Consider the following 27,177-nt stretch of genomic DNA (forward strand, 5'->3'; position numbering starts at 1 on the left):
TATTAGATCTTGACCCAATGGTTTCCCCTTTCTGTCCAAGAAGAAATCTGTTATGGTGAAGTATACATAAACAATATATATTATGTGCTATTTTGAAGAAAAAATTGGTTTATTGTTAAACCCCTTCTATAATTTTGTAACTTAAAGTGAACAAATTAAAAAGGCAGAGCTGCATTAAGTATGCATTATTGGCCTAAATTAATAGTGATAATAGGGCAAATGTCTAGCTTGATATTTGATTTGCAACACTAGATCATTCCAAACATGGTTTTTAAGCAATCAAATAATTGTTTTTGTTTTACTGCAAAGTAGCTTTTATTTTGTAATAGAACTAGAACCTGATTGGTGCATAACATTAATTTGATTTGATTTAACTCTAAATTAATTTAAAAATAAGTTAATCAAAAATACTGAATCAGTCAAGTCAAAATTAAAACTATTGAATGTCCACATTATTTCAAGTATCTCCTCATTCAGCTCTGTCTGAATTTACCGTAAAGGTATGAGCTTTCTCTTTGACTTGTCTGCTTTTATTTAAATTTACGTCCCAGTGTTATGTTGTATGCCATTCACAAACTCAATCGGTTTAACCCTGTAGCTAAAATTAAAAATCGACTTTTAAATATACCGGTACTGTAAAGTTAGCTCTTCCCGTTTGAATAACTTGTCTAGAAAGGAGACGGCTAAAATCATCTTGAATTGTTGAAAAATGAGTGCTGTACATAAGCTTCTGTCACTGATCATTTTAGGTTGTAATTTGTAACATTTCCTGTAATACATATTCAGTTGATTGCATTTGACTTGAACACATGCCCCAGTTAAGTTAAAAGTTGTTTTTCTAATTATTTGTTAAAATACAAGTTCTCTACAGCCTCTATTGTTTCAGCCATAGAAAACAGTTTTTAATAAACTATTTTTATACCAACTTTTTTCCTGAAAATTTGGTTAAAGTAAATTGAGCTCGAAATATTCAAAATGTATTTGTTCTACTTTATATACTTCTATTCAAGTAGCTTAAGTACTGCTGTTGTCTTACAAAACTCTTAATCCACACACTACTCTAGGCAGGTTGTGTTTAGTATTGAACTATAACTTAAATGGATCATTTTACATTTTGTTCATTGTAATCGGCAATATTCATCTAAAACGTCGTCCTGTTCAAAACTTTAACTGAAAAGTCCCAATTATACTTCAAATGAAAAGTGGCTGTGTGACATTTTAGAACCCTACATTGGGTGTCTTAATTCAAATAATCTTATAAGCACAGGGAGGTGAGTGGGGATGAGGAGTATGTGAAAGTCGTTAGCAGCACTCGCACCTTAATTGCAGGTCAATTTGGAATCACTCAAACATGAATGACTCAATGAAAATACAACTTTGATTACATTAATTATGAGGAAACGCTGCTGTAACGATATTAAACATTTTCCACATGTCCCCTTAGAACAGCAGTAGGTTTATCTACTTGAATAGTTAAAACATTGTGCAACAAAAATAATAACCGCCTTTAGATCGCCATCGCCCCGACACTGCATTCTCTTCGACTTTATTCTTTAAACTTTATTCTTAAGACTTTATTCTTTAGGCTAAAGTCTAAAGAATAAGACGCTGTACCCCCTCCTCCCTGTACCTACGTCACCTAGCAACAGAGACCCGCTGCTGATGCTAACTCTAATGCTAAGACAAGAGGAATTGTCCCATCAAAATAAAAGGAAGAGGAAGTAAGATAAGATAAGATATTCCTTTATTGTCCCACATGGGGAAATTTCATTGGTGCAACGCAGGTAGATACAGAGGTAGATACAGAAGAACAGATCACTTATAGGAAGTCTGAAAAACACTTTCAGTAGAAGATCTATAAATAAATAAAAACTCCCATAGACAAATAAATAAATGAAGGCATTATTGCGCCCCTGCTGGCCAATTCTGAAAATACACTATCTGTAATGCACTTTTTTTCATGGCGTTTCGAGGAGAATATAATCCATGAGTTTCAAACAAATCAGACAATGTTGAGTTTTTCACACAATAGGTAGGGGTAGAGTAAATGTGTTACATGGTATTAATTATTTCCAATCAGACCATTAAAACGCATTAGTGAGTGAAATATGTGCTCCGTAGATAAATTCCAATAGTCGTGACTTGTCCTTGAAAAAACAGGAAATTAAGCCTATTTTGAGGGCGTGTTACGCGAAGACCGTAAGGAATATAAAAAAAGGTTTGAACCTTTATTAAATCTCAATGTCTGTAGATGCAAAAGGTGTTGTTTTGAGCTCGATCGAACGAAAAACCTTGGACAAGTACGTCGGTGTAATCCCTCATTCGTCCAGGCGTGTTCCATAGTAGAAAAAGCTTCAGTTGTAGTCATCTGGACTCAGTTTGAAAAAATAGACGTTTCGACTCTCATCCAAGAGTCATTGTCAATAAAAGAATTTAGATCGAGAACTCCGATATTAATACTGTTCTGTGGTAAGACCCGCCCATTGGGAGGAGCCTTCCTGAAGTAGAAAGAGTTGTTTGTTTCAACAGAAACTCCCCCCTTGTATCTACCGAGCTAGCCTATTCAGAATCTTAATGGGCTATTAGAATCCTCTTTGTCTTTGTGAGACCCTGGCTCAACCACCCTGAGTACCTGATTAGCATCTAAATGTCCTTGTCCTGGTCCTCTACCTTTCCAGGGGTTCAGTAACCCATTATAAATAACAGGAAGATTAAACCTTAGCCCTCCATTTCTGTTTAAAGAAGGTCTTTCTTTTTTAACAAAAATAGCTTCCTTGACTCCTCTTTCAAACCATCTTTTCTCCCTGCTTAAAACCTTCACCTCACCGTCTTCAAACGAGTGATTAGAGGCTTCAAGATGGAGATGCACGGCACTCTGAGGTCCTGAACTTGTATTTCTTCTGTGCTGATAAAGCCTCTTGTGTAGAGGCTGTTTTGTCTCACCTATGTACCGTTCTTTACAGCTTTCTTCACTGCATTGGATCGAATAAACTACATTGCTCTGTTTTTGAGTCGGCAACTTGTCCTTAGGGTGAACCAGTTTTTGTCTTAAAGTGTTTCCTGGTTTAAAATAAACAGGGACTTCGTGTTGTCTAAAAATTCAGCAAGAAAGAGGAAAAACATGTCCGAAATGCCCTCTCAGCCTGCTAACCATAGGCTGAGAGCCCAAGCGGGTTACCCCGCATGTTTTTCCTCTTTCTTCTTGCCCTCTGAGCTGGTGGGCACACCTTGAGCTCTGTGTTGTAAGGTTCTGATCACACCCAGCGTGTGCTGTAGTGGGTGGTTGGAACCAAAGAGCAGATACTGGTCCGTGTGTGTAGGTTTCCTATATACTTCTATTTGGAGTTTCCCAAAACATGTCCGAAATGCCCTCTCAGCCTGTGGTTACCCCGCTTGGGCCCTCAACAGAGTGAAGAGAACCAAGAAGCAGGACAAAAGGGAAACTGAACAGAGAAGGAAGGGTGTTTCTATCCCTTATGTGTCTGGCCTGTCGGAAAAACTGCAGAGAATTTTTAGACAACACGAAGTCCCTGTTTATTTTAAACCAGGAAACACTTTAAGACAAAAACTGGTTCACCCTAAGGACAAGTTGCCGACTCAAAAACAGAGCAATGTAGTTTATTCGATCCAATGCAGTGAAGAAAGCTGTAAAGAACGGTACATAGGTGAGACTAAACAGCCTCTACACAAGAGGCTTTATCAGCACAGAAGAAATACTAGTTCAGGTCCACAGAGTGCCGTGCATCTCCATCTTGAAGCCTCTAATCACTCGTTTGAAGACGGTGAGGTGAAGGTTTTAAGCAGGAGAAAAGATGGTTTGAAAGAGGAGTCAAGGAAGCTATTTTTGTTAAAAAAGAAAGACCTTCTTTAAACAGAAATGGAGGGCTAAGGTTTAATCTTCCTGTTATTTATAATGGGTTACTGAACCCCTGGAAAGGTAGAGGACCAGGACAAGGACATTTAGATGCTAATCAGGTACTCAGGGTGGTTGAGCCAGGGTCTCACAAAGACAAAGAGGATTCTAATAGCCCATTAAGATTCTGAATAGGCTAGCTCGGTAGATACAAGGGGGGAGTTTCTGTTGAAACAAACAACTCCTTCTACTTCAGGAAGGCTCCTCCCAATGGGTGGGTCTTACCACAGAACAGTATTAATATCGGAGTTCTCGATCTAAATTCTTTTATTGACAATGACTCTTGGATGAGAGTCGAAACGTCTATTTTTTCAAACTGAGTCCAGATGACTACAACTGAAGCTTTTTCTACTTGGACAAGTACAATTTTGAAAAAAAAAAAAAAAGTCCAAAAGTGGCAGTTTCATGTGCCTAGGCCAAAGATTAAGCGTTTCATGTTTTTATTTTTGCTCTAGGTGGCGCTGTTGCGACGGGAGCTCTTGGGCGCTCCATTTTATTCGATTTTGGACTTTTCATCGATGATCAGATGATCAAAAATGCCCGAGTTATGGCAGAAAACCATGAATAATAATAATAATAATAATAATAAACCAGGCGAGAACAATGACTCCTCGCCGCATTCAATAGGATGAATTCTATTCCAAGGCTCGAGCCAATGAATCAGAAACTACTTGCATCCTTACTTTTCTGACATGTTTCATTTAAGTTTGTCTGATGATGATGATGATGACGGAGGGTTGAATCCACGCCCCGTTACATGTTCTTGACCAATCGGAAGCCAGTGTGCTGGTCCTCCCCTGCCCCGATTGGCTACCCGTGCTTTGCTCCCGACCCCTGAGCGCTTGGATAACTGCGGTGTCGTTGAGCATTTTTTGAGCAGGTTTTTTGACGTCTTGAGCGAAGTAAAGCTGCAGAAATGGTGTTGAAGGCCGTTTGTGTGTTGAAAGGAGAAGGAGACACGGCGGGGACAGTTCACTTCACGCAGGAGGTAAAGCGACTCTCGGTCAGCACGAAACACGGGACAGTTTAATGCGCTTTACGTGACCTAACGTTAGCTAGCTCCGTGCAGCATGCTAGGTTAGCTAACACCTCCATTCAGGAACAAAAACAAACCAGTGGCGTGTGTTTGAGGGTTTATACACTTTTTAAAGTTAACTATAGTAGCTTGCGATTTGAGTTAAAGACAATCGCGCTTGTGCATACTTTGATAAACCACTTTGTTTAACGTTAGACTAATTGCAATTAATGGCGTTGCGTTGGTTGTTAGTTGTTGCCGTGCAGGAAACCAATTAATGAGGTTTTTCTGTCCGTCATGCAACTCCATTTCTTTAAAAGCACGGCAATCTATTAGCAATCTAACATGTTGTAGTACTAGAAGTCTCGACCTTTAGACATTTCTGATCATTAACGGGTTAATTATTAATATCTAGTTAAACCTGTTGCGCCATTTCACCGTTTTGTGCGTTCACGTTTATTCTCAATGCGTTTATTTCAAGTCAATATTATTAATCTGGTTCTGATAAACATAAGTATATAGCAAAACAGATTTTAGTGCCATTGAAACGTATGATCTCTCACAGGGATGACTCAGCAAAACGTGCATTGACACGCCACATTTTACAACGGTCATATTTTGTTTTCTTAAAGGCGAATTAACTGGTCCATTGTTTCACCTACAGTTAGTTATTTCATGAGTTTGGTTTGCTAAGTCAATCCAACTATTTCTATTGAACTTTAAAAAACACCGTTGACTAAAGTGCAGTAAATGTACACAAGGATTATTGTAAAACACAGAAATGCACAAAATCAGCATTACTATATGAAATTGTAAAAATGTAATCCATTGAAATGCACTTTATTTGTAAAGATTCACTGTCTAAAACCCTTCAGTCACTGCATTTCAACCTTTTATATTTGGTTAAAAATATATATGTAAAAAAATGTCAATGTACAATCGTAGTAATAATTTGATTAGCCGACACACCTTAAAATAATCGCTGACTCGTCAATTACTACCAAAAAATCATTGCGGGATTTGCGGCCCTTCTTTACAGTATTGGTTATTTTTGTTATTTAATCACAATTTTCATGAGCACGAGCTTCACTTTGACGGGCATATTCCCCACACAAACGCACTCCTTCAGCTTTGCCTTGTCGACACGTGTATTTGACGGCTCTTTTGTATCCCGTCTGCTGCTGTTCAATGGTGTTTTTGTTTTCCTGGCAGGGTGATTCAGAGCCTGTCCAAATCACTGGAGAAATCAAAGGCCTGGCTCCCGGTGAACACGGTTTCCACGTGCACGCTTTCGGAGACAACACAAACGGTGAGTGTCCGTAGTGCTCAGTGACGTCTGATTTCTGAGATTGACCGAAATGCTAATCACGTATGCGCTTCATTATTTCCAGGATGCATCAGCGCTGGGCCTCACTTCAACCCCCACAGCAAGACTCACGCTGGTCCCAAAGATGTGGAAAGGTAGTACAAATTCAGCAGGAAAAAAATGAATATTCAGAATTTCAGCCATAGAACCTAAACTGAGAAATTAAATCTTTATAATAATCCTGATTTTTAGCTTTTCATCAGTGGGTAGTGATGGGTTTATCAATAGGATTACTTGGGATACTGCTCAATACTAGTTACCAGTTACTAATTTAAAGCATTGATACAAAAATCTAACTTTAATGAGACTAGATTGGACTATATTATCTTTTGTGTTGAATCACATTCAAATGGGGAAAATATGATCTAATTGTCTCAGAAACAAGTTTTAATATTTTATATTGAATACACCAGTGTGTAATATTATAGAATAAAACAGTTTAGCTCTTTAAGCTTATGCGTTAGCGGTAGTTTCATTTAGTCTGTTTTTAATTGAACCTATTTGGTATAAACTGAAAATATGAAAACATGATGAATACAAATGACATAACTGCAAATTGGCCTAGTTTATAGATGTTCATATTACAATAGTAGGAGGCAGCAACTATAGGAATTTGAATTACATTTTTTTTAAATTGACTCCTCAGGTTTAGTTTTGCCTGTAAATAATTCTCTGGTTGTATTTGCACCTTCAGGCACGTGGGAGACCTGGGAAACGTGACCGCTGGGGCTGATAACGCCGCTAAGATCAACATCACAGATAAGGTCATCTCTCTCACTGGTCCCAACTCCATCATTGGCAGAACTATGGTGGTAAGAGCGTGGTTCTCTTTATTTTCTTTACATATGATCTTTTATAGAGCACAAAGGCACCGTTGGGCATTAGACTCCTCTTTTGACACCTTGGTCTTGGGCTTTACCGATAAAGAATTTAAAACGATGTTTGAACTAGGGGTGAACGATTCTTAAAAGGATCACGTTCTTGCCTGTGAATACTTATGTACTTTTTATTTTATTTTTATATATTTTAATTTGCAAAGGGCTCAAACGATGTTCTTTTACATTGTCATTATGGGGTATTGTTTGTAATATTTGAGACAAATGATGAATTTAATTGGATTTGGAATGAGGCTGTAACATAACAGAATATTGGAAAAAAGTGAATACTTTTCCAATGCGCTGTAAGTTTAATCACTGCAATAAAACGATGGTTTGTCTTTCTACATAATCAATAGAGCCAGAAATAATTGCATCTGAATTTAATTGAGAATTGTTTTTGAATCTAATCGATCTTGGAAAAGGATTAAGATGTCAAGTGTCGGAAACGTGACTAAATATTAAAATGCAAAAATTCAAACAAGTTGTAGAACCAAAGCCAGTTAGTCTTATGATTTATAATAACTTGTCAGAGTTTTTGTTTTTCTTCTGGAACGTCTTTTAAGCCATGCCTTTTCCCGTTGCTTAGATACATGAAGGGAAAGACGATCTTGGAAAAGGAGGCAACGAAGAAAGTCTAAAAACTGGCAACGCCGGAGCACGTTTGGCCTGTGGAGTCATCGGCATCACCCAGTAAACGTCAGAGCCCCTTGTATTTCACCAACCTAGCTACTTAAAGTTGTGTTCCTGTCCAAAATGCCGACTCGTATTACCTAGTCCAAAAGATGAGCTTCTCTTCAACATGTTCTAATATTTGTTCATACAGTTGTTTGTATGTGTTTTTTGTATTGTTGGCTCCAAAGAAATTGAGATTCACTAATGGAACACAAGTTGTACGATTTGCGTTTAATAAATCATTGCTTTCAATACTATCAAATCTGGTGTTATTGTTTTACTTTTTGCACTAAGGGACGTTCTTTAAATGTTTTGTTCTTCACTTGAGTGTTCTAGCAATGCAAAAATAAAGGAAAATGTATGTAACCTGCACTCTTGTGGTTTTAAAAGGGGAAACGACTATTAAAGCTGAACCTGTGTTGCCACGGCCTAAACCTGCAGGAAGGAGGACACATGCACATCTTTTGACTGAATAATTGCCTTGAGAATCAAAACTCCAGATTATAACCACTAGAATCGTGTACAATGTTTTTGTATGCAAGAGAAAATTGGCATTGAATTTATCCGTAGCCTATGCCCAAAATCTTAATTTTAATGTACATGTTTTAATACAAACATCTAAATCTTGGTGTTGCTTTAATGAAAAATGCTCTACTCGTGTTTTAATAAATACCATGTCTTTAGAATGCAAGTAATGCACTTCAGAAGAGACCACGTGCTTCTACCACCAGATGGCAGTGTTGCAAAGTGAGTACTGTAAACCCCGCTGCGCTTCAGCACGTGGTCAGATGCACATTTCTTTTTGCAGTAAAAGTAGTGACTAAGAGTTAAAGTGTTATTTTCCTGGTAGTGCATATCCTTCCAGCTCCCTGAATTGTATGTTTCTGACATGTTTCACCAGCTGACTTTTCAAAAGATTAATTATTGTTCAAGACTTTTTGTTCAAGGGGCTAAATTTGATATTGTGTGGTTTTATGTGGTAAATTAGGCACTCAAACGTGATCTGGCTCATAAACGGTAAGATGACCATAACGACCCTCTATACCTTTTAATTATTGAGCACTTTTCAGATGCAGGACGATAAAATTGCACCCTGTCAATTAACTCGAAAATTAGATGTAAAGTTGCCTTGGACTAGATCTAGAAGTTGCATTTTTCTTTAGGTGTCATGGATGCATTGACATTGGCTTCTTAGTTAATCAGATTTAAGCCCTGAGGTTACTACAGGTTAAAACACACTATTGAAGATATTGCATTTATATCTAAACATGGTTTTAGTTTGGCTTTTGAGCTGATTATTATTGTAATGTATTTATATAGCGCTTTTCCACCTTCAAGGCACTAAGATACTATGCATCTTATTCAATTGAACAGCTGTGGCTTGCAGTCCCCAGCAGACCCCATCACCTACATATCCTGGAGCATATAATGTACTGCACGACTGAGTGAAATAACATGCACTAAAAGCATTTTCCCCCATTCACACACCGCAGAAGTGGCAGATGCCCCAATGCAGTGTGTGAAAAATCAGAGAGTGGCGTTGTTAATACCACCTTTGAAGCAGCCCCTTGGGAAGAACATGCAAGGTTTGTACTTTCAATTCAGCCATCAAGAATATCCACGTGACCAGATATGAAAAAGTCTGTTTGCATGTCTTGAATTTTGCTTACTTGCCAAACGCTTGTGCGCCCATGTTCACGATGAACACACAGCGACATGTGGAGAAGGCCTGTGGCTGAAGCAAAATGATAACAGCCTCTTCTTTTCATGTGCCTGTAGCGCTCCAAACAGCTGTATTAGTGAAGACAGAGAGAAGCAAGAAGCAGAAGAAGGGTATAAATAGAACGGGAGTGAGCGTGATGAATAATACAAAGTGAAAAGATGTTTGAGAGGTGCAGGTTGGGCACAAAGGCGAGGTCCAACAAAGCCACATGCAAAGTGATTCACCTCTCTGACTCAAGGAGGGCCGGGGCTGCTAAGGTGCATTAAATTATGAAACCAAAATAGCCGTAAAGCTTTTAGCACGCTATTGATGATCAGAAAGAGCTTTATGGCCGTTTTTCAGAGAACGGCACTCGCCAACTACTGAATAACATAATGAGTATGTGCCTTTTATTTGATCTTTTTTACCTTTTGTAGTAAGCTTTTAGAATGAAATACACTTTGATTAAATATAAGATAATAATAAACATAAATCATAAACTAGCATGATGGATTGTTGAAGTGAGTTGGTTGATGTGAAGTGTTCATGAGCGCACTGGCAGAAGCGAAGAAACTGTTCTTGTGGCGAGAGGTTTATTCACTTATTTTCAACTTTTCACAGTGCAACACTAATAGCTTTTACATAACTATGATGAGTACTTTATGGTGGACTTCTTAAAGCGTAAATAGTGGATAAGATTATTGATGCACTGCTTACATTTGGTCTGGTCTGTCCCCGTCTCGACCCTGAAATCCTCCCGTTCAAAATGTATTGCATAAGTGTGAAAACCGTACTCTGCTGGTACGTTTAGCATGTGTACATTGAGCTAATTTTCCACCTGAATCTGTGCTGACACAAACGTGCGTGGTTACGTTTCCAGAGTGCCGTCCTGCAATGGATCTGCAACACAGCACTCAAACTAAGTCTGAGGAGGTTTGCTATAGCAAACAAGACAAAAGGACCAAACGTCAGTGTATTATCGAAACACTACTGTCTTCTTCCCGTTCTATCCCTTCATACGAGTGTTAATGTTGATATGCACATCTTCTTATCACTACACGCCCTGGATAACACTGACATTGTTATGCAAAATTGCAATATTGAGTATAATTCCTTCTTTAAAACAATGAAAATATCACAAAGCGTGTATACAATCATATTTCTGCACTTTATTTGGCTGCGCAATACGTATTATTATCAGGGCAATCGAATAAATATCAATGATTTATTTTGATCAATATTGCCGACCCGTTCTACTGCTTCTACCGCACACATTCTTTGAGTAAATATTTCCACGTGATTACCGTCATTTCCCAGATATTTGTTGGTTTCACTGGTAAAACATGTTTATGATTATCACCGATCGTTACTCGGCTGCAAACACGACCTCGTCTTAAGGACCGAGCCGTTTCCCGTGAGTCTCACCACTTTCCCAGAGTTCAAAGTTCACTTTCCGCTCCAGCGCCAACAACCAACGACTGACATGGCAACGAGGGACTATTCTAGAGCCCAGGACACGGGTCAGGGGTGAGATGCCATAAATGGTACCCATCCTATGAGACATGGTTGGTCGGTAGACAGACTAATTACAAGGCCCCACTGACCTGACCTTTAACCTTCTGTGTCATGTGATAATACTGGGCATTACCTCGAGTGTTTGGTTTACAATTAAAAAACATTGATCCTTTTGATTAGATTTGTTTTGTTAATGATTGGTTTGGCTATAATACTGGAAGTTAAATACACCATATGGATGGACTGGCGGGAGCAGAGCAGGACTAAACCAGGACTAAACCAGGACTAAAGCTGGGCTGAAGCTGGAATAGAGCAGGACTAAACCAGGACTAAAGCTGGGCTGAAGCTGGAATAGAGCAGGACTAAACCAGGACTAAAGCTGGGCTGAAGCTAGAATAGAGCAGGACTAAACCAGGACTAAAGCTGGGCTGAAGCTGGAATAGAGCAGGACTAAACCAGGACTAAAGCTGGGCTGAAGCTGGAATAGAGCAGGACTAAACCAGGACTAAAGCTGGGCTGAAGCTAGACTAGAGCAGGACTAAACCAGGACTAAAGCTGGAATAGAGCAGGACTAAACCAGGACTAAAGCTGGGCTAAAGCTGGAATAGAGCAGGACTAAACCAGGACTAAACCAGGACTAAAGCTGGGCTGAAGCTGGAATAGAGCAGGACTAAACCAGGACTAAACCAGGACTAAAGCTGGAATAGAGCAGGACTAAACCAGGACTAAAGCTGGAATAGAGCAGGACTAAACCAGGACTAAAGCTGGGCTAAAGCTGGAATAGAGCAGGACTAAACCAGGACTAAACCAGGACTAAAGCTGGACTAAATCTGGACTAAACCAGGACTAAAGCTGGAATAGAGCAGGACTAAACCAGGACTAAAGCTGGGCTAAAGCTGGAATAGAGCAGGACTAAACCAGGACTAAACCAGGACTAAAGCTGGACTAAATCTGGACTAAAGCTGGGCTAAAGCTGGAATAGAGCACGACTAAACCAGGACTAAAGCTGGACTAAATCAGGACTAAATCTGGACTAGAGCAGGACTAAACCAGGATTAAAGCTGGGCTGAAGCTGGAATAGAGCAGGTCTAAACCAGGACTAGAGCAGGACTAAACCAGGACTAGAGCAGGACTAAACCAGGACTAGAGCAGGACTAGAGCAGGACTAAACCAGGACTAGAGCAGGACTAGAGCAGGAATAAACCAGGACTAGAGCAGGAATAAACCAGGACTAGAGCAGGACTAAACCAGGACTAGAGCAGGACTAAACCAGGACTAGAGCAGGACTAGAGCAGGACTAAACCAGGACTAGAGCAGGAATAAACCAGGACTAGAGCAGGACTAAACCAGGACTAGAGCAGGACTAAACCAGGACTAGAGCAGGACTAAACCAGGACTAGAGCAGGACTAAACCAGGATTAGAACAGGACTAAACCAGGACTAGAGCAGGACTAAACCAGGACTAGAGCAGGACTAAACCAGGACTAGAGCAGGACTAAACCAGGACTAGAGCAGGACTAAACCAGGATTAGAACAGGACTAAACCAGGACTAGAGCAGGACTAAACCAGGACTAGGCAGGACTAAACCAGGACTAGAGCAGGACTAAACCAGGACTAGGCAGGACTAAACCAGGACTAGAGCAGGACTAAACCAGGATTAGAACAGGACTAAACCAGGACTAGAGCAGGACTAAACCAGGATTAGAGCAGGACTAAACCACATACATCAGAGCTGAACGGCTCAAACCAGTGTGAACACATTCTTGGTTAAATGTAGACTGTGTTACTCTGCGGTTGAAGGGACCAGTGAGGACATAGTTAACACAATTTAAAGTCTCTCTCATCCATGGTCAAACAGCAGTCTTGGGATTTGACCTCTGAACTCGGTGATCCTCATGACCTTTCGAACCACAATTTAAAGTCGAAAAGCGTTTAACTGAAAGCAGGAGACTGTGTCGAGGATTTTCTACTGTAAACAATAAACTTGATAAAAACATGCTTGTGTATTTTCAGATTTAAATGTAAATATGAGAGAACCATGTGAAATATATTCTAACTAATACATGGTTTAAATTAAATATGTAATGTTTAACCTTTCAGGAGAGCAGAAGTAAGAACTCAGGTCCACACGCGCTGGGTGCAGACACAAATTATAATTTCATAAATGGGCTTGTGTTGCGACCCCCTCCTCCTATTCCCCCTCATGTCCGTTCATGCTGATCTCCGCAGACGGCCTCGGGATCCGTTATGTAAATTCATTTCCAATTCAAATGTTACCAAAGCAAATATTTAGCGTGAAAAAGGAGGAAGAGATAAAGGCTGGAAACCCCTTTGCTGAGCGTGTCTGTGTTGTTGTAGTGGGAGTGTGAAGGGCGTGTCAGACTAGAGCTGTACGTACTGTTCTGGGTCTAAAGGCACTGGAGGTAAACTTCCCCATATAATCATCATGTGTCTAAGCATTGGAGGAAAATCTCTTCTAATTTCTTACAAAAGTCTAGGCCAATAAAAGCCATGGACTACGATTGGTGGATTTGTGGGTCTTGTCAACCTGTTGTTGCTTTTTTTAACTTACATTTCTCCATTTACTTTAACAGCAACATGGTCCTAAGGCAGTTTATGGGAAGGATACAACCAGCTGCGACAATACTGCGGACGTAGAACAACAATATAACACATTTAGCTCCTATTGATGGCTAACATGTTCTAGTTGTCGGCTGAATTCCTCTAAAGTGCAGTTCACGTTGTTTTTTTTGTACATTTCCTTTTGTTCTGTGCGTGTAAGCCTGAGTTTTCCACCGAGTGCTGCCCTGTGTGTGAGAGAAGTGTTGTCCAGGTGTTAAGTGCTCTGCGGCCCCCGGTGCAGTGAGGACCGCACTGAACTCTGCTCTCGTGAAGACTGAACTGAAGACGGGGGGAAGGGCGGGATGAAAAAAAGAGGAGCAAAAAAAAATAAAAATATGGACCACTGCCTCCTCTCGCTCTTTATTCATTGCCAATTGTGAGCAGATGTTATGGCCCATGTGCTATTTTCAGTTCTTCTATATTTCAGTGCGTACCACATAATGGAGGAGGAAAAGGTGACTTCAGTGAGATGCAAATATTCTCCTCTCCGTGTGCAGTAATGATGTACTCAATTCACATTTTCATCTGCAGCGATTGAACTATCAGTCAGAAAGTCATTTAATGTAAAAAATGTGTATTATCACCTCTGTAGACCAGTCAATGCATTGTATCGATAAATCCACACTGTTTATAATTCACATGTAAGAGAAATATGTTATTATTTTAGTTTTAAGTGAAGCTTTTAAAACATGATAATAAAAAAAAACACCTAAATGTTAAGGACGCCATTCATAAAAGGTCTGTAGAGAGATAATATGAGATGTTTCTGTTTTAATATTGTCAATAGAAACAACATTATCAGTCTGAACACCCTACAACACAAAACCACTTAAGTGCTTCTCGTTTAAATTATATTTGACCGTTATTTTTGTGATTATCTGTCTTGTTTAAAGCTGTCATTTTAATTAGCTGCATTGCCCACAGTGAAAAGTCGTGGACACTATTTAACTTGTTTTTAATTGGACTGATGTGGCCCGAGGAGAAGAAATGACATCACCTGCAATTACTGCGAAAAGGTTAGCTATGATAATATTAGTTATCTAACTCAATCCTATTACTATAATCTAATTTGAGCTTTATCTGGAAACCACATGATTTAAATATGGTTATAAAATGATGGCGACATTTAAAAGTTACTTTTGGGTTAGTCATGAAAATACTCTTTTTTGGCAAAGCAAACGAGCCATTATAAGTTTTAAAGTGACTTTTCCATCTATGAAAAACAAAGTGCACTATGTAACCTTTCTGATGGAGGGTCTGCCACCTGCTTGTCTCCATGGAGATGTCATAAATACATCTGTATTTGAACAAATGCAAGATATATTAGTTTATTCATTTCAGACAAATCAATAACATTTCAATGGAGACAAAGAGTTCTCTATCACCATCATGAACACTTCTTAGCGCGCTGACGTCTAGGGACGGTCAAACATGGGAAAGAATCAATCTAAAAGCGATGTGCCCGTCCCGGAGACGCCTGACACACTGGCAATGTCAAATAAATATGGGAAACAGTGTCTGGAATGTCTGCCAGTGTGGTCCAATAGATTTGGTTTTCCATCTGGCACGGACAGAATGTATGATTCATGTCAGCAAATTTGTTAAATTTAATGAATAGAAATGAAGGTTTTGTGATTTCTGTCATGTCTTTGTGATTTTAATGCATTTGTTTCCCCTGTTGTGTGAAGTACAAACGAATAGTGCTCTACAAATAAACTTGCCTTAACACCTGTCACTATAATTTAATCAACAACCATCTCCAACTCATTGGACTGTTCACTTACTGCACTACATGTAATTACTGTAATTTTAACTATATATTTTGTGTATAGACTGTCTATTTTTATCTTATTAGTAAACTTGATTAGTAAAGTCTTTTAATGCATGCCTTATTTGATATATCTTGCTTTTATTGTGGTAACAACCTGGAGCTCAACGGCCAGAAGACAGTGGAGATGATCGTGGACTTCAGGAAAGTCACGGCCCCCCGCCCCCCCCGCCCCCCAGCCCCCCGGCCCCCCAGCCCCCCAGCCCCCCGGCCCCCCGGCCCCCCGCCCCCCCCCACCCCCCCTCACCGTCACAGACACCTCCATCACCACTGTGGACTCCTTCTGCTTCCTCTGCTCCACCATCACCAGGACCTCAAGTGGAAGCTCACCATCAGCTCCTCATCAAGGCCCAGCAGAGGATGTACTTCCTGCAGCAGCTGAGGAAAGACAAGCTGACAGCGCAGATGATGGTGCAGTTCTACACGGCTATCATCGAGTCCACCATCACCTCCTCCATCACCTCCTCCATCACCTCCTCCATCACCTCCTCCATCACCTCCTCAATCACCTTGTGGTACGCTGGAGCCACAGCCAGGGACAAACAGAGACTACACTGCATTGTGAAGGTGATCGGCAATATGCCGGTACATCTAAATCTGTTCTTTGGTGTCCACAAACCAAAGACTGTACATTTTATGATATGTTTTCAAAGTGACTTGTCCTGCACACAGCTGTGATTAAATTGTTGTTTATGCCATTTAACCAGATCAATAGTTGCTCATTAACTGTGACCATGAAGCCACTTTCACGCCTCATTAGAGATCTCTGTTCAATTGATCAGTGAAAAGCCTAAAGCAGGTCACTGACCAGGCCAAGACCTCGACACAAACGAATATCATGTGTGTTTAATGAGACAAAGGAAGGTTCTTCTGGTTCCCATAATTCACAAAGGGTCGTGGCCGGGTCAAGAGACATACATTTCAGCCATGTTTTATCATGCTGTCTTTCCATGTTACGTAATGAAAACAGATTTGCCTTCTTGTAGGTCTCTGCATGTTCACCCTTATGGGAAATCAATTCACTAATGCACCAGATCAATATCATGTTTAGGCTTAGTTAATGCCAACGTAATTAAGGAATAGTATTGAAAAGGCAACGTCATTTGTGTGTCTGACTATGAGTTACAATACAGTTGTGGAAATAAATCATGTAATTAGTCTTTGAAGTCACAATGTAACAATAAGATGCCACAGAAGTGCACATAAATTCCAATTGATTATTTTCACGACACTCATCGGTTTCAAATCGAACACATGAACTACAGCTTCACAGAGTCCCACATGTTTGATTGGCTGTGATATCTGAGATTTTGTGCGATTTTAAGTCTTTTTTTATTATTTCAAGGCCTTCAGTGGTGAAAAGTTGCACGGATGAAGTGTCAGAAAGGCTTTACACAAATTGATTGATATAGTTTTTAGTTTTTTTTTCATCTGCTTCACACCCAAAAGATAAGCAGGCCCGGAAAGGCAGCCGCTTTCTGTCATAGGCATAACCCATAAGTCATTTTGTATAATATAGCTAAAGGAAACTGTATTCAAGTATTCAATTTAATTTATTTGTAACGCCCAAAATCAAAACAGCGGCTGCCCTTAAAGGGAGATGAAGGAAACTTGGATCCATTTTCTTTCACGTTGATTCTGATTCTCCTGTCAGCTCATTTGCTCTGTCAAAGAAAGTCTCTCTGATTGGCCGTAGTGACGAGCACACTACATCCACTCGTTGCTGACCGGAGGGACACGGGTACATTGTTGCGCCGGTTCCATTGGGAAGGAATGGAGGAGTAAAATATGCTCTATTTTGCATTTAAATTTAAAGTGCACCATGTAACCAAGCCTGCCGCCTGCTTGTTTCCATGAAGATTGTGTTGCTTTGCCTGGAATGTTCCATAGCATGGCATTGATCAAACTAATCTATCTTGCGTTTATTACATTTCAGCTGTGTTAAAACAGGATCACCTCGTCACAGAAGTTAATTGTGAGTGAGTTAAATACGTTTGATGCCAGGATATATTTGCTTTTTGCCTCACTTGGAATTCAATCACGATGTAATAAACAATTCAACCCTCAATATTTCCATAACACGCATTTTCTCATTGATCATTGTTCTGTCTTTTACGACGTTCATAAACTTGACGGATAGAAAATGTAGTATATCTCCAGTATTAGTCTGAGTATTTCCTTGTTTTCTTTCCCCATCAGAACAAGGCCAGTATTCAGTGTTGGTCCTGAGGCTGTTGTTGCCTTTGAGCTCTCTCTGATGTCTTCCTGTCCCGTGTTGTTGCCTTTGAGCTCTCTCTGATGTCTTCCTGTCCCGTGTTGTTGCCTTTGAGCTCTCTCTGATGTCTTCCTGTCCCGTCTTGTGTAGGTGTGCGCCTCTGAAACGTCTCCATCAAATCCCCCACGTGTGGACGGGGTCGGCTCGGCTCAAATCTGCTGCAGACTCAGAAACACTTCGCTGCCCTGATTCTAAACAGACCGAGGACAGGCTTGTTTCGCTGATGCACGGTGTCAGGTCAGGACAACCGGCGTTTAGCTGAAACAGGGCGACATCTTCCTCCTGCAGTTTTTGAAAGGTTTGTGTTGGCAGGAGCATGTAGTACACATCAGTTGCGTGTCAGCACTTGTGAGTCTATCTCTCTTGGTGGGTGGTAACAGTTAAACTCCTCCAGTTGGTGGGATTACTCCTCCGCAGCGTCGTCTCTAAAGGTGTAGCTGCTGATGCCCTAATCCTCCCTCCTTCCTCTTCCCAAACTCAACCTTGTCACCTCCTTTCCTCTCCGCTCTTTCCTTCCCTTTCTTTCTGCTGAAGTGGCTGAAACTTGGTGGTGGAGAAACGGGGTTCTTGTGTTGTATGACGAATTCATCGCAAAACTGCTTCCTTGTGCATATTATTGAGTGACTGCCTGTTTGGACGATAATCAGACTCCTAACTGGCAGCGTTATTGATGATTAAGTCTATGAGGGTTATTTTAGGTCATTGTGATTCTTCAGGAGCTAAACAAGAAATGGGGAGAATTTTAAAAGCTAAATGCAATGGCTTCAAGATCAAATCTATTCAATAATAGTGGATCTTAAATGTAAAATCCTTTCACTTTACATTCAGTCAAAAATTGTTGATTTGATGAAACTGGTCACATGGGCTACACTGTAAATGTATATAACCTGTGAAACTTAAAGGATGGAGGATATCAGAACTTCTGAAGGAAATCTAATAAGGATTATAGCTTTTTTGGGGGTTAATGGTCTAGATAATCATGAATAAACATAAAGTGGTGATGTTTTTTTTTTCTAACAATAATACTGTGACGTATTGTAGTTTGTTTGGGGCCAGTCATAAAAATGCCTTCACTTCTCCTGTCTTTTGTACAGCGCCGTCAGGTATCATGACAGTTTGCCTCTCACTTTGCTTTACATTGCCTCTCACTTTGCTTTACATTGCCTCTTACTTTGCTTTACATTGCCTTCATGCATCTCTAAACATAACTGCAGTTTGATAACATGGCAGAAGATTACTGTTCAGTGCCATATTGAAAGTACTGTACATATGGAGGATGGATAAGCCTTTCTATCTGATTGACTGCAATACTTGTTTTGCCTGCCAGATATTCCTGCCAAGTGATTTCTTTGTCAGCCCCTTTTTCCTTTTGGTAGAATCTTTGTTGTAGGTCTCTTCCATTTAAATTGTGCACATTTGTTCCTACTTTTATTATTTTCCAATTCGCACTAGAGGCATTTTGATGGATTACAAAGTACGGTATACATGGTAGATTAAAAATGTCATAAATCCAGGGCTTTGGGTTTATGAAGCTTTAGTACTGGATCATTCATTTCACTTGCTTACTCAGGGGCAGTTTGACACACTATATTATACACAATATATAGTTTCAAAAAAAAAAAAAAACACAAAAAAATGGACAGCTGAAATCCTCTCTATTATCTGGCTTTAAACCCTTCAATAAAATGTGGGATATGCTTTACTCTTAGTCTTGACAGATTTGCGTTAAAGCTATTTTATGCTACAATTCTGGATTTAAAGTGATTTTTAACACAACACTTAATACCATGGCATTTCCATTATTAGCTACTTTTATTTTTAACTCAGTCATCATTAATCACACAATGCTGCTTCATTTTTGCCTTAAAATTGTGCTTTTCCATACACCATATTCATGTAAATTTGCCGAGCCCAAAAAAGCCAGTGTAGTAGTAAAACTGGGCCAATCGTATTCTCTCTCCACTTTTTAAAATGCAGGTGATTAACTCAACTCTGCTTTATGAATATGTATTAGATTCCTCATTTTGCTTTTGGCTGCCAGATGTCTACTGCCTGACCTTGTAATGAGGACAAACATGAACTGCTTCAACAGTATAGTTTGATTAATGTTTGAATGTATGAAATAATTTGCATTATTCAGGTGTTTTAAGCACAGCTGCACAAGCATAATCTTTACATACAGTACTTGCCGTGGGGCCAATTTAGTTGAATTGATGTGCCATCTACTTTACCTGCAAGGCAAATTACTCTTGGTAAAATATTTGGTTCTCAATTGATAATTATTTTTTTTTGGAATAAAGTAAGGATGTAAATATGTTGTGGCTCAAGAGCATTGTTAAGATTTTGTAGTGTTTTGAAGGGCCATTTACAGAAGAAAACACACTCGAATCATTCTATATACCCTATTCTTTACCTTTATGATGTATTGTTTGTGGTGTACTGGAAAAGTTCAAGGCTCTGAGGTCAAACATACACATTTGATTCCTCATTGTCGTCCTTACACATGTACAGTTCTGCCTTATTGTTTTCGAGATCATTGTAAACTCACCGTATATGCTCCCTTCAATGTACATTTGTTTATCATTTCACCTGGAGGATTGTGGGTGTATGTCAGACCTTGTAGACTTGACAGAAATAACTCCACGCCCCCTGTCTCATTGTAACACGTCAGTCCTGAGCTGTCCATCACTGCCTCTCACCTGATGTGGGCCGCTGTTAAGCAGCATCACATTATGAAGCAAAACAGCACCTGATGCCTGTCCGCTGTGTGACTGTCACTCACGCTGTATTCAAATTAATGAGACTGTGGCATGTATTTTCTCACCTGGTGCATGTGGCTGTGTGCATTCTGTGTGATATCTTGTCTGGCTTGATAGTATTGTGCCCGATGCTAATGGCAAATGTAATAGCGCCAGACAAGGATTGGCTGATATGACCTAAAGCAGTAAAAACTCAGTACAGGCCTGTGTTGTGGCTCTAAAAGAGAAAGGTAGCTGACCAGAAGGGATACGATCCTGGCAGCATACATTATTCATTAGCTCTACTTCGCATGGCTGCTGATAATGATTTTATCAAATCTGGCAACGTGGGTGTGTGGGGGAGAAGCAGGGCTCAGCCTGCATAGCCGTATTGTCCGCCGTTTCAATCCAGAACATCCATGAATGTCAATATGATATTTTATAGCAGATGGAGGCTTCAAATGTGTGTCATCTTTGTGCTATTTACAGATTTGCCCTCCCAGTGCGACTCAATGATAAGATCTGAGAAGAACTTAAAGGTGGACTGCAGCACAATATAAACAGACAAACCCACTCCAGAGAAAACCTCATTTATCATATTATAATACAATATAAATAATAATGCAAAATAAAATGATAATACATTTGATCTATTTACCAATAATGGCAGTTAAGAATATAGACTTGGTCCACATGGTGTTATATTAGTGTCTCAGGTGCTGGGGATCATTTCTTTTGGCTCAAACACAGAACAAACAAAGCTTGTTCACTTGTAGAACATAGAACCACCACAAAATTAACTTGAATGATGGTTTGGACAGAAATCTGTCACAGTGCAGAACTTTCAAGAGATTCAAGCTTCAAAACTCTTGGAATAGTGTTTTATTATCTCACACATGTTTAATTGTTCAACACATAATTCTATAAGTAGTGAGTGACAGTTATTTTGTTTAAAACAAATCCAAGCAGATATTCATACGACTGTAGCAGGAAGGCTTCCTGTCTTTGGTTTTAAACTAGAATACATTTGCATCTAAAGAGTTGAAGAGACAAAAGAGTGATTCAATGGTTTAATCAAAGTGACGCCCTGACCCTTGGAGTGGAGAGCAGGTTGAACAGCAGAGGATCTGGACCTCAGGAGTTGCCAGGTCTGTGTCTGCAGTTCAGCCTGACCCTGACCAGGCTCCTCACCGTTTGATGGCCTCGGTTTTACAGTCGAATGCGAACTTCTTATTGACCTTTTCCATCCTTTCTTCTCTGTTCTTGTAGGTTAATTTGCACTTGACGGCTTCTGGATAGAGAGCATTTGCAAAAAAAGTAATAAAAATGTATTTATTAATATTTCTGTCATCGTTATCTACGTGTATAGTCTATTGTGTTGTTTACAGACGTGTACTACCTCCCCCTGCATGTGCCCGTCACAAACAACATCCGAGGACTTAAAGGAGGGGACGGTCCCAGAGCAGCCCAGGTGTGCAGCGGATCCGGACAACAAAGCCAGGTACTCTTACACCGCCATGTTGCACAAGTATTTGTACTTATTCACAGCAAAAACATGTCAATGCCACTTTTGTATACATTTGCATATCTCCTTTCTGCCGTAACTCCCACGAGGCCATCCAAACAATAAACAACACGAGTCTTCCCCAGACAAGATGCAGATGGCACATGTATGAAGCTAACCCAGAATTCCTTCTCAGCTTACATAAGATCCTCCACCTGCTGCTCCTGTTGTTCTGATCCCCTCTGTCTTTGACTCTGCGACGCACTGAAGTTTCACCACTGAACCGGTTTCTCAACACTTTCCTCGTAAAATCTTATTACAAACGAATAACTCGTCGTGTTTGGATATCAGCGTGGGAAGTCTGGCCTCGACGTGTATTGGTTATTTCCTGCCTCAGCTGGCTCTCCGCGGGACGTGACCTTTTCCCAGCCCATGTTAGATAACAGTAAAACAGACAAACGGGAAGAGCATTGCAGCAGTGGAAACAGGAACGAGAGCCAACAGTAAAACCATGCAATGTTTTGGTCCAGTTTGTGTGTTAAATCACATTTGACTCTTTACAGTAGTTGACTGTATTCCTCTGTTTTCATTTGCATGCACTGCTTCACATACTGAGGAGGCGTTCACACTCTGGGGGTCCAGGTTGAGCCCTGACGTAGCCTTGGTTTGGTCCTTGTCTAGTCCTGGTTTAATCCGGGTCTAGTTCAGGTTTAGTTCTGGGTTTAGTCCCAAGTTTATTACCAATTCTGATGTGGTTCACCGTTGCCCGGGTGGAACAGCTTTGTGCAAACTTTGGGCATTTTGTGAGCGATTTATACAATTTATGGACTGTTTCTACTTTTGCAGAAAATACAGTATATTAAATTTCTAACAAATCTAATACCAACCCTGTTTCTCGATTGCAATAGTAGCAAATGCTGATTTAGTGGGGACATTGTATATTTAACTCTTTCATAGCAGTAGTATTTTGAAACACAATTCAATTATACCACCCGACCTCGCTCTCATTTAACAAAGGAAATATGAATACATTTCTGGGCTTTAAACCATTTTCACAACTGGTGCCAACTAAAAATGTATTTAGTCGCACTGACTCGTACATATTATTTGCGCAGACAAATATTGTGTGCCAGTTCACGCGATCATGATGCACTAATCATGCCTATGACAATGCAATTATGCAACTGCTTCTTTAATTGTATCAGAAGCACATTTGAAGCTCGTGTAGCGACGTTCTTCCACCGACACAAGTCCCCGAGCTGCTCCTGTCACAGCGGCTCGGAGCGGCTCGGAGCGGCTCGGAGCGGCCCGGAGGGGCTCGGAGCGGCTCGGAGCGGCTCGTAGCGGCTCGTAGCGGCCCGGAGGGGCTCGGAGCGGCTCGGAGCGGCCCGGAGGGGCTCGGAGCGGCTCGGAGCGGCCCGGAGCGGCTCGGAGCGGCTCGTAGCGGCTCGTAGCGGCCCGGAGGGGCTCGGAGCGGCTCGGAGCGGCTCGGAGCGGCTCGGAGCGGCTCGGAGCGGCCCGGAGCGGCCCGGAGCGGCTCGTAGCGGCCCGGAGCGGCTCGGAGCGGCTCGGAGCGGCTCGGAGCGGCTGGTCTGTGCAATTCTCCTTTACAACAATGATCATGTCAGGAGGCTGCAGCACCAATACAATACACAGATAAAGCGTTCTTTCACACTCTTTGCAATATAAAACTATAAAAGAGCCATTTAAAACGGGTGCACTCATCAGAAACCCCTACTATTTAAAATGTGTAAAGGCTTTCCAAATATTTAGATTTGATTGGATTGAAACTTGTTGAATTAGCATAACGCATACAATATTTCTCTTGGATCTCTTCTCTTCTACATATCCGGTTCCCAGCGGGGGGCGACCGCTTTCCAGCCGCTGTTACATAACAAGAGGACGAAAAGGAAGTAGCTGAGGGGGTTTGTACTTTGTTCCAGCGCAGGACAGTGGGACAGTCACGGAGCCGGAGACGGTGGTGTTGTCTGGAGCGGTGCTGAAATGTCACACGCGCCTGAGGGCAAAAGCCACAACTGTGTGCGTTTGTGTTCCTGTTTTCCTGTCCGTCCCCTGCTCCCCGGACGCCACGTAGAGCCCTTTGTGCGGTAGATTTGTTACCTTCACTTCCTTTTGTCCCCGGCATGCTCAGCACCACCGACGCCAAATATCTGCAACGCACCACTTCAGCGGCGCAGTGATAGAAACAATACCAATCATCCGCCTGTTATGTAATTGCCCTCATTTTGTTTCTGGATTCCTTTGTTCTTTGGCCACAACGTGTGAGTGTAAATGACTCACTGGTTTCGTGCTCCAGCTTGGTCCATTTGAGATCCAAGAATATCTCATTTAGTTTGAAAGAAATACACATAAGATAGTGCTGAATTGTCTTTGTACTTTTGAATATTACAAAGCCAAAAGATCCTTAGTTAATGTAGTTAATAAAATACATTACTGCATGCTAAGAGCTCAATGATTAAAAGTGTCATATTCATACATTGCGTTGATCGTTTATTTACCTATTTATATTGATTTAAGTTGACAGAAGGTACACAAATAAAATACATCTTTGCCGTTTTTTTTGGTGTCCTGTAGCCAAACAGCAGCAAATGAATACAAACTGCAAAAGTGTGGAGGAGGTGAGACCTTGATCAAAAGACAGGATAAAGGTGAAATTTGCAAAGACTGACTCTTGTTGGATCGCCTCATAAAGTCGTGTGAAGAGAGACTCTGTGGGAAGAGCAGACAGACTCTACTTTGTGTTTGACTCCTACTAGATGAATGTGTAAATCCTTTTAAAACTTTTTCTGACACATCATCAGACAAAGTTAAATCAAATGTATCTACATGTCTAAGTAACAAACCTTTTCTTTGATATTATAATGGCATTCACTTCAAAAGAGTTGAATTGTTGCCAGACTTTGGTGGTGGAAATGTGCTCAAATAAACACAATAAAAATCTTTGTTAAATAATAAAATGACAACTATGCTCCAAAAAAATAACATAAATGTAAAGTACTTTTTTTCATCTGGCTGTTTAGGTTGCATTAATTGACTCGAGCCTTTCCCTGGAATGGAATGGGATGCAACAAGTCTTCTTCTTCTTCTTCTTCTTCTTCTTCTTCTTCTTCTTCTTCTTCTTCTTCTTCTTCTTCTTCTTCTTCCTCTTCTTCTTCTTCTTCTTCTTCTTCTTCTTCTTCTTCTTCTTCTTCTTCTTCTTCTTCTTCTTCTTCTTCTTCTTCTTCTTCTTCTTCTTCTTCTTCTTATTCTTATTCTTATTCTTCTTCTTCTTCTTCTTCTTCTTCTTCTTCCATGGTCTTTAGACTTTATTCTTTAGACTTTATTCTTTAGACTTTATTATTTAGACTTTATTCTTTAGGCTTTATTCTTTAGACTTTATTCTTTAGACTTTATTCTTTAGACTTTATTCTTTAGGCTTTATTCTTTTCAGGGGTGTCAAACTCATTTTGGGCCGTGGGCCGAATTTCGACGCTCAGGCTGGGTCGTAATAGTTGTGGAGACTGTTTCACAAATGTGCAGCAGGTGAAAGACTGAGTCCATATTCATGCAGCAGCAGGAACATGGACTTTTGATGTGATTTATGATACGAAATGTTCACATCACATACATGTTTCTGCTCAAACTCAATATGAGCTCACTATTTTCATAGTTTAAGTTGATCTTAGTGACAAATGATTCATGTAGTGACTCAAATGAGGTCATTGTGTTTGTGTTCACAGTCACATTAGTGTGGACACAGTCATGTTCATACTTTATTACACTCTGACCTGTGTTTTTACCTGTGGCTCCTGATCTGTCCAGGTTTGTAGAGGATGTTTTCCTCACATCATCACAGAAGTTAGTTTTCTTGTTGTTAGCTCCACATTAGCTCCACTTTTAGCACAGCTCTAACATCCACATAACCGTCTCCTTTCTTTCTTCCACGTGTTACCCAAACCAGACGTCTCTTTCATCGCTCAGACCTCTGCTCTGAGGTGCTGTAAAGTGCTCAAACAGGCCCTCGGCAGTACACACGGCAGTGAAGAGCCGTATGGGGGAGGGGCGGCCACCAGCGGCATTGTGGGACGTGTAGTTACGGATACAACTACGGTTCTATGAACGAAAAAATAATTATATATATATATATATATATATATATATATATATATATATATATATATATATATAATTAAAAAAAATTAAAAATAAAATCTGAATTCGAAATGTTCAGCGGGCCGGATTAAAACGTTTGGCAGGCCGGATGCGGCCCGCGGGCCTTATGTTTAACACCCCTGCTTTAGACTTTATTCTTAAGACTTTATTCTTTTTGCCACAACTCGGGTATTTTTGACCCCCTGAACATCGATGAAAAGTCCCGGGTCACAGAGGCTCTCTCGCTTTCTTTCTGCTCAGGTCTGCGTTCAGCACGATCTTGCATTTTGTCAGGACAAACAACTATTTGAATCGCAAACTATGCAATAATCAACGGTGAATTACTGAGTGTCGTTTGGTATGCCGCAAAACGCAGAAGAAAACATGGAGGCGCGGGAAGGCGGTCGCGCGGGAAGGCGGTCGCGCGGGAGGCTAGAGCCATCATTGCTGCTCCTCGGCTTTAATTTTACTTTACTATTTCAAAAAGTATGTCAAATTAGAGTTGGTCATGATCTTATATCGAATGTGTATGAAAGAGTCCTGATGAATTGAATGTGTCAATAATCCAAACTAATCATAATAGTATGACGTGATTTCTCAAAATAATTCCAGTCTAAAATGTTCTCTTGTGCCATTGCAACAAACTTTGCCAGATTCATGTCAATTTATTTAAAATGATAGATTCTTTTGCAAAAAAAATATCCTTATTACTGCATGTTGCCTTTCTAATTATTTCTCATCCAGTCAAATTAAATGGAATCCGATGCTGTAGGTCTCGTATTTGGAGCTGCTTAAAATTGGCTGCGTTTCCCCTTTGTTTCCATTCATTTACTATGTACACACGGGTCTATTACTTTGTATGTGAGAGCATCTGTGCTTATCCTCTGTCTATCTCTCTCTTTGTTTTTTGTTCTAGCCTTAAATGAAAAGAAGGGACCGGCCAAGACATCTGAAGGCTTAAGACCCAGTACTTGCACACACGCTGGCAGTCAATTG

The 27,177-nt window shown here is 40.4% G+C and overlaps 1 protein-coding gene across 1 annotated transcript; it reads left to right on the forward strand.

Annotated features, from left to right (window-relative positions):
- Window positions 1-4,754: 4,754 nt before the first annotated feature.
- Window positions 4,755-8,106, forward strand: sod1 (superoxide dismutase 1, soluble). Its single transcript, XM_072445949.1, has 5 exons — window positions 4,755-4,901; window positions 6,141-6,237; window positions 6,320-6,389; window positions 6,989-7,106; window positions 7,759-8,106. The coding sequence occupies exons 1-5, from the start codon at window positions 4,830-4,832 to the stop codon at window positions 7,864-7,866; spliced, it is 465 nt and encodes a 154-aa protein (XP_072302050.1). The 5' UTR covers window positions 4,755-4,829; the 3' UTR covers window positions 7,867-8,106.
- Window positions 8,107-27,177: the final 19,071 nt, after the last annotated feature.

The sequence above is a fragment of the Eucyclogobius newberryi genome, unplaced genomic scaffold (assembly GCF_026437365.1).
Source record: "Eucyclogobius newberryi isolate DKJ021-1_F unplaced genomic scaffold, fEucNew1.0.hap1 SCAF_15, whole genome shotgun sequence".
Taxonomy (NCBI): domain Eukaryota; kingdom Metazoa; phylum Chordata; class Actinopteri; order Gobiiformes; family Gobiidae; genus Eucyclogobius; species Eucyclogobius newberryi.

Bases quoted from the DNA above. Each gene is read 5' to 3' on its own strand.
- sod1 (XM_072445949.1), top strand. From the start codon at position 4,830: ATGGTGTTGAAGGCCGTTTGTGTGTTGAAAGGAGAAGGAGACACGGCG. The intron at 6,238-6,319 runs GTGAGTGTCCGT...CATTATTTCCAG, and splicing joins TTTCGGAGACAACACAAACG to GATGCATCAGCGCTGGGCCT. The intron at 7,107-7,758 runs GTAAGAGCGTGG...CCCGTTGCTTAG, and splicing joins TCATTGGCAGAACTATGGTG to ATACATGAAGGGAAAGACGA.